Here is a 7,872-nt window from a genome sequence, read left to right as displayed (position 1 = left end):
CTGCTGAACTGGCAAAACAGAAAGCAAGTTGTGCAGAAGACAGCTCTCCGTTTCAGACCCTGCTGCAAACCACAACGGGCGTCATCCGTCTCGGACCCACAGGAAGCTGGCTAGGGCCTGGTAGGAAGCGATCTGGATAAGAGAGGAATGGATAACTGCCGAAGGGCGGGCAGGAGAGCAGCAACACATGGGGAGCAGGCCCCAAAAGACCAGATTTCGGTGCGTGCAGAGCAGCAGCAGGTACGGTCCCACAAACGAACAGGAAAAGAAGTCCCTGCATGCTGAGCGCAGCACGGGGAGGCTCAGCGCCCGTGTTCACACGCAGTGGAAAAATACAGCCGCAGGGAACGGAGTTGGCTATGCAAGGAGCTTCTGAGCTGAGAGTCAAAAAAGGAGGTATGTAGGCAACGGAAAGAAAGGCATGTCACCGAGGAGGTATGCGAAAGGATAGCGCGGGCTTGTAGGAACAGGATCGTGAAAACAAAGGTGCCAAACAAGTCCCACCCGGCAAGAAACAGTAAGAGGAGGAGAGGCCCCGCACGCGTGGCGGGGCAAACACCGCCGGGGGAACGATGCATCTTCTGCTCCAGGAGGAGGCGAGTCCTTAGGCGAAGGCAGGACCGCTCGCAGCACCTTTGGTTTTGCTTTATGCAGGAGGTACGCTGCAAGCAGACACGCAGCAGAGCGCATGGAAACCGAGCAGGGGACGGCGCGCGGGTCGTTCGCGGGCAGTACAGAGCGCGTCGGAGGACTCCTGGCTGGCCTGAGTGAACTGAAGCCAGCAGAGGTGGCAGGATTGACCCCAGTGCTAGAGGGAGTGATTGAAGACCCCCCCCGAGCCGTGGGCAGTCGTACTGGCAAGCCCACGGCTGGCGCGACGTCCCCGAGGACGGGAGAACGGCCAGCACCCTGCCCAAACCTCAGAAGGGGCAAGGGGTGGGAGAAAAGAGAGGACCAGGACAACTATCAACTAGCCAACCCAACTCTAATACCTGAGAGCTAGTTATTAGAGAAACCGAGAAAGTCAATCTAGAAACATCTGGAGGAGGAAGAGGTGATTATTAGCCATCAATGCAGGCCGTTAACAAGGTTGCAAAGCCAACCGGATAACTCCTTGATGGGGTAACGGGTTCGGGGGCTGAGGACAGTGTTGGGCATAATGTACCTGGACTTTAACCAGGCTTTTGACATAGTGACCCTCGCTCTGTTCGGCCGCGGGGAGAACGTGGGGCTGACAGACAGCGACCGGCAGGCGCACGCGTCCTCAGCTGCACGGCAGCAAGCGGGGAGCGATCGCTTCCCCGGCGGTAGAGGAAGGTGCGATGGTCTGTGCTGCGTCAGGGCGACGGTGTCGTGGTGCTCAGAGGCTGGACGGGGTTTGTCTGGGCTGGTTTGGATGGGGCAGATCCCGCGTAGCTCCCTGCTGCCTCGCGGCTCCAGGACTTGGTGAACATTAAATGCATGGGTGTCGGGAGGTCTCAGGCACGCTCGTTAGAGGAGTATTTTATTGAGGACTGGATGCAGGGGTCGAGAAGACCCGTGCACTGATCGGACGGACGGACGGACAGCCCCCGCGGGAAGGGCTGCCGGCACTTCGGAGCATGGCGCTAAAATTCAAAGGGCTCTTGGTCAGCTGGAGAACGGGGCACAGACCGCGAGAGGCAAGTCCACACAGACAACCACATGGCCTAGCCAGGGACGGAGAGGGAGCCCAGCAGCACGTGCCTGCGTGCAGGATGGGGGATCGCTGGCCTGGAAGGACGCAGAGAGCACGGCAGGTCACACACTCAGCAGGAGTCAGCTGTGCGAGGCTGCAGGTGTGCGACAGACGAGCACGAAATCAAATGCAACTTTGGGCTGCGTTACCCAAAAGTTCATGTGCAAGACAGGGGAGGTGACAGGACTGCCATGCTGCGTGCGGCAGAGGCCGTGTCCGGCGTGGAGCCTGCACGCTCAGAAGGACGTGGAGAAACCAGAGAGGACGCAGAAGCTGATTACGGGTTGCAACGTGGAGCGCGAGCCGGGTGCGGACAGGCCGAAGCGGCTCGGTGCCTTCAGTCTGATGGGAAGGAGGTCAAGGGGGACACGAGAGCAGCTTCCAAGCGTGTGGGACGCTGCCGCAAGGAAGCGAGGAGAGGCAAGTTGTCCCCTGCCCCAGAGAGCAGGGCGGGGAGCCGCCGCAGTAAAGCGGATTTGGATCACGTCTTAATTCTTAACAGCAGGAAACGGGACGCCTCCAGGAAAGCAGCGGGATCCTCTTCCTCGGAGGCCCTCCTGGACAGACATCCGTCTGCGTCGGCTTCGGGGCAGCGAGCCCTGCGCCATGCAGGGGCTGGGCCCGGCGGGCCCTCCCCACCTGGGGACTCGGCCACCGAGCCCCAGCCCTGCGCTGCCGCAGGCGCCAGCTGCGCACGTGCTTCGCCAGGCATCGAGGCAGCCGCCAGCCCTTGGCATTCGCGCAGGGACTGGAATCCGGCGCTGGCTTGGGAGCAGCTTGTGCTGCGGACGTCGCAGGGGCCGCGGGCTGCAGCCCTCCCTCGGCTCTAGACAGGCCAGGGACGCCCGCGCATTTCAGAGCGTGAGAAACCGTCTCCGCCAGCAGATCAAAGGGGCGCGTTTTGCAAGCCTGCCCGGAAGCATCGGGACTGGGAACACGTCCCCGTGGCTGCGGCTGGGCCTGTTTCTCCGGGAGCCAGCTGGTTTCTCGGAGCCGGCCTGCCCCGCTCCCTGCCTGTGCAAACAGGACGTGACAGCAACAACATGGAGAGCTCGGCGTTGCTTTCTGCACAGCCACTTCAAGTGCTGTTTGCCAGCCCCGACAGCTCCCAGCTTCATCTCCACCTCCTAGCTTCTCTGCAAGCGCCGGGGAGCACGGACTTGGGGCTGGGCTCCGACATGGAGCGTCGAGGAGGAAAAGGGGAATGCAATAAAGTCCTGCTGGCTGTGACCCCGTTAGCAGTGGTGCTGTGCGTGCCATTGCAATGACCTCAGCCCACGCGCGGTCTCGCTGACCCCCTCCTGGCTGGGTGCTCGGCCTACCTGCTCCTGCGCAGGGCTGGTGTTGGCCCGGCAGGCCGAGCGCCGGCGGGAGGCGCCCTCGGAGGTAGCCGCTCTGGCATGAAGCAGGCTGCACCCCTGGATATGGCATGGGGAGCAAGCCCCTTTGTCTGGGGAGCAGAGACCGCTGGTCACAAGAGATCCTGCGCTGGGGCGAGGCCTGTTGCAGCCATCCTGCCCGGTCGCACGGGTACAGACCGGGCAGCGCCAGGGCCACGTACGCCGGGGTTTGATGCAGAGCGTGGGGGTGAGCTGCACTGGGGCAGAGGGCGGCAGCACCCAGCCCTCCCTCTCCCCCTGCCCCGGGCTCTGCTCCTCTCCCAGCCTCCTCCTCTTCTCCCCACAGGGTGTCGGCGCCCCGTGACTCCCCTCTCCCTCTCCCGTGCCCGCTGCTTCTTCCCCCGGGGACCCAGTCTGGCCAGGAGCTCCCCACCCCGGCACCCTCCACCCCAGCCGTCCTGGCCTCTGCACGGCCCTTGAGGGGGCTGCAGCTTCCCCTCCTCGCCTGCTCCCAGCCCTGGGGCTGCAGCGAACCCTCCTCAGCCCCCTGGGTCTACGCAGACCCAGCCCCTTGCCCTTCCCACACTGCCTGGGATTCCCCCCTCAGGTGCAAACGCAGCCCACCTGTGGCCTGCCACGCCTTGTTCATGGCTGCAGCAATCTGGGCAGCCCCATGCAGCCATGCCTGGCGCCACCGCAGGCTTTCCTGGGCATGCCCAGAGACGCCGGCTGGGTTTGAAACGAGGATGGTTGATTAAAAAGGCTGAGGTCCGAGTCTGGGGTTTCATAGAAAGCTCCTCGCCCCTCCCAGCTGCCGTGTGGGCCTGGTACTGCAGAGCTGCCCAGCCATTGCACACCAGTGGGTGCAAACCGGGCTCACCCAGACCCCAGCTGACAGTCCCTCTGCTCGTTAGCGCTGTCCCTGCAATTAAGCCAATGCACCAAGCTAGCTGACCCCAGGACAGTGGTGGGAGGGGAGCCAGCACCAGCTGTTTGCTCTCTGGCTCCGAGCCGGGTCACTGGGGTCACTGGTGCTGGGGGAGCCCTTGGCTGGCAGCTGCTTCCCCTCCCTGGTGCAGGCTGCTGGGAACCGGGGCACGGCCTGGGAAAGCCAATGCCTGGGAAACAGGCACCACGTGGGGGAGCGGGGACGGGGAAAGGGCTCCCAGCCCTGCTCTGCCCGGCTGCCGGGGCCGGATCCTGCAACCGGCTGCAACCCACCGCTCTGACGCCTCGTCACGGCACCTGCTCTGCCCTGAGCTTTCACACCTGCCGCCGGGCGATGCACAGCCCCAAGCCTCGCCATGGCCTGGAGCCCCCTTCCCCCCCGCCGAGGGAGCTGGGCCCCACGGGCAGTCACAGCCCAGAGCCAGAATTGGACCCTGGGGGTGCAGAGCCGGTCCTGAGAGCCCTCGGGGCAGAGCTGATCCCTACGGGGTCTCTGGGACGACCCAGGGACCCAGAACGGAGCTGCCCTCCGTGAGGCCAAGCACCCGTTCCCCACAGGGAAGCGCACACACATGTGCATGTGCGTGCACACGTGTGTACTGGGGCACTGGGCCCTGGCACGACCTGGGATGTGGGGAGCTCGTCTTTAGGGGCTTTCAGTGGGGACAGGCTGGCCCGAGGGGAGGAGAGGCAGGGTTTGGCCCCACGTGTGTCTGCCCAACCGGTGGGGCAGGCACTAGCGCCGTGGGGCTTTGCCCCTGAAGGGGCAGGTGTGGGAGGCACACTTGGTGCTGGGGGCCTGGGCATGGGGGTGCTCAGCTAGGAGGGGTCCCGGGGGCAAGGCAGCCCTGCGGGGAGTCCCAGGAGGGTGCTGAGCCCGCGGGGATGGGGTCCCGGCCCTCAGGGACCCCTGCGCGAGGGCCGGGGCAGGATGTGTGGGGCTGAGGGGTGTCTCTGGGGGGGAAAAGCCTTGGAGGGAGGGGAAGGGATGGCAGCCGTCAGGGGCTGCGACAGCAAGGGCGGAGGGGAGTGGGGCGCGGGGCTCAGTCCTGCCTGCTCCTCGCTCGGGGGACGGACCGTGGCCCCGGGGGCATCTCGGTGGCAGGGACGGTGGGGCTGGGGGGCGCTGCCCCTCGCCCCCAGGACTGCACCAGGGTCCTGCCTGGGGCGAAGCGCTTTGCCCGGAGAGGACCTGCGTCCACGTGAGGGGACGGGACGGGGCACGGGGTCCCTGCGAACGGGCCCGGTGGGGACACACGTGGGGGGCAAGGAGAGGGGCTCAGCCGGGGGCTTCTCTGCAGGGAGGGGGCACGTGGCCCCATAGGGCTGGGGGCGTCTCCAGGGACGGGACATTTCGGCCCCACAGGGGCGGTGGCGACCCTGGCTGTGAAGCCCGACCTGGGGCATCGAGGCGTCCCCAGCTCAGGGGTCCTGCACCCCGGGGCAGGGAGAGGAGCGCTTCGAGGTGGGGAACCGCGCTGGCTCCAGGGAGCTTGGGGGAGTTAACCCAACTTGGAGGGGGTCGGGGTCGGGGTCGGGGTCGGGGTCTGGGCTGGCCGCGTTGCGGGGCCGAGGCATTTGGGCCCCCACTGTCCACGGCTGCACTCTGGGAAGCCTGGGGCTCGGCTTGGGGCCATCCTTCACCCGCAAGGGAGCTGGCACCGCTGCCCCACGCAGCCCATTCGTGCCGTTTGACCCCAAATTGGTGCCGTCCCTCCCTGGTCCGTGCCAGGGCAGTGCTGGTCCCCGCGGGGGCTCTGCTTGCACCCGAGCCGCGCAGGACTCCTGCAGCCCCGCGCCTGGGATGCTGCATCCGGCACAGCAGCGGCAGGGTCAGCAGGCTGGGATGGGGCAGCCGGTCTCGGACACGTCTCTGCTGCTCACGGGGCCCGTGTCGCACCACGGAGAGCCTGCTCCCATGCGCCTGTCACGCAGGACCTGCCTCGGGGAGGGGGCTGAGGGCAGAGCTGTGCTGCGGGTAAAGGGCCTCGTGCAGGCACAGGACACGGCCGGACCCTCAAGCCAGCCTCGGCTACACGAGCTGCCCTCAGATCCACAGGAAAGGATCGACCCCAATCCCTGGGGACCGCCAGGACTCGCTTCCGGCCTCGCGCTGCCCGGGGCCCGTTCCCGTTCCCGCTCCACATGCACCGTGGGGCTTGCTCCAGCCTGACCTTCACCCCCCCTCGGGCACTTGGAACAACAGACGGGAACCAGCCCGGCTCCTCCGGCCCCTCCAGCTCCCCCAGCCCATGACCCTTCCCTGTGCCTGTCCTGCGTGCATGCACACTCGTGGCACATGGGCCCCCGACTGCTCGACGCGGTCTCGCCGTGCTGCGTGCAGCGACCCCGACGCTCCCGTCTCTGCTTCTGCGCTGGATTTCATCCAGCAGCACCTCTGTCCCGGCTGCCTCGAACGCCCCTCAGCTCAGCCTTGCATTTCCTCCTTCAGACACCGCTCCCCTCCGCAAGGCCCACCGCCGGGAAGAGCAAGAGGTCCTGTCTGCATCGCCCCGTGCCAAGGGGCACAGACCAGCACTGCGGCCGCAGAGGAAAGGAGCAGGCCTTAGAGACAGCCGTACAGCGGCAATGCGCCCAGCTGCCGCATGCCAGGCTGGCCTCCCTGCTCCTGCACGCCGGCCCCAGCCTCCTAGTGCAGAATCGCCAGGCTCCACGCCGCCGCTCGCACACGCGGACAAGCCTCCGGCCTAGGGGCACCGCAGCCCTTGACCCCCGCGACGCAGGGGAGACAACCAAGCAGGCCCAGTGCCCAAGCCCCCGACACGGACCGAAGCGCGGGTGCATCCGAGCCTGCGAGACGTTGCCCGTTTCCCAGCACTGCCTCCGGCTCGTCTTTGACGCAGGAGCCCTGTTGCCCACCCGGCTAAGCCACGCCACGCCACGCCGTGGTCACAGGAGTCGCCCTGCTTCGTGGCAGCAGGACAAGGACGTGGCGGGACCGTCGCGCCCCCAGCCTGGCGAGCCCGGGCAGCAGCGAGGAAGTGGGAACAGACCACACGCGGCGAGTTTCATAGAATCTCTTTTACTGCCCTCGCCGGGGAGGGCCCCTGGGTCCATACTGCACGTTTTACAGACACTTCACGTATGTACAAGTCCGGTTTTAGTGTTCTGCCCCCACACAGATGCATTCGGATGGTTAATCGGCCCCCGCTGCCCCCCGAGGAAGGGCCAGAGGGGAGCAGGGGAGCCCAGGGGCCCGCGGGAGGGGAGGGGAGCAGGCCCCCGGGCTCCGGCTGGAATATGGTACAGAATCGCCCATGTTAGTATGTCATGCAAAAGCAAAAACTGGATAATGAGAATAATATCACAACGAAATGGGGGGCGGGTGACATGACGGGATGGACGTGTAGCAAATGAGGAAGGCAGGAGAGGAGGAGGAGGAGGAGGACTGCTCTTAAACCTTGGGTGGAGAGTGTTGCCCGCAGCCTGGAGGTGGCTCCAGGAACAAAGCGCGTGCCTCGGGGAGAGGTGAGGGCAAGGGCTGTGCTAGTGTCAGGAGTGAGGGAGCCCTGGTCTGCCGCCCACTGCTCCCCTGCGGCACAGAGCGCAGCCCGGGCGAGCCCAGCTCCAGCCTTCGCCCCTCTTACTGCTGGAGGAGGAGTGTGGCGCGCCGGCCAGCCCCCGGGCACAGGCTGCACCGGCCCTCGTGGTGGCCAGGATGCGGCCCCGTGCCGCCCCGCCCCCGAGGAGGCTTCACTGCAATCCTGGCGGCGCGGCCGTTGTCCGGAGCCACCCCCAGCGTCACAGCCCTTGGCCCGCTGCTCGGACGTCAGGACCGCGGGCAGGGCAGGGCAGGGCAGGGCAGGGCAGGGCAGGGCTCCCGCCGGGGCGGGGCAGGGGCAGCTC

The 7,872-nt window shown here is 66.3% G+C and overlaps 1 protein-coding gene across 1 annotated transcript in view; it reads right to left on the bottom strand.

The window, feature by feature from the left end:
- LOC112551717 (dystonin-like) overlaps positions 1 to 5,583 on the bottom strand; it is a 27,113-nt gene extending 21,530 nt beyond the window's left edge. Inside the window, exon 1 of the mRNA XM_025214249.1 lies at positions 5,518 to 5,583. Within this exon, the coding sequence (XP_025070034.1) occupies positions 5,518 to 5,583 (66 nt within the window). The remainder of the gene's footprint in view (positions 1 to 5,517) is intronic.
- Between the last annotated feature and the right edge of the window lie 2,289 nt (positions 5,584 to 7,872).

The sequence above is a fragment of the Alligator sinensis genome, unplaced genomic scaffold, assembly GCF_000455745.1.
Source record: "Alligator sinensis unplaced genomic scaffold, ASM45574v1 scaffold987_1, whole genome shotgun sequence".
NCBI classification, from domain to species: Eukaryota; Metazoa; Chordata; order Crocodylia; family Alligatoridae; genus Alligator; species Alligator sinensis.
This window is presented reverse-complemented; position numbering and strand designations above follow the sequence as displayed.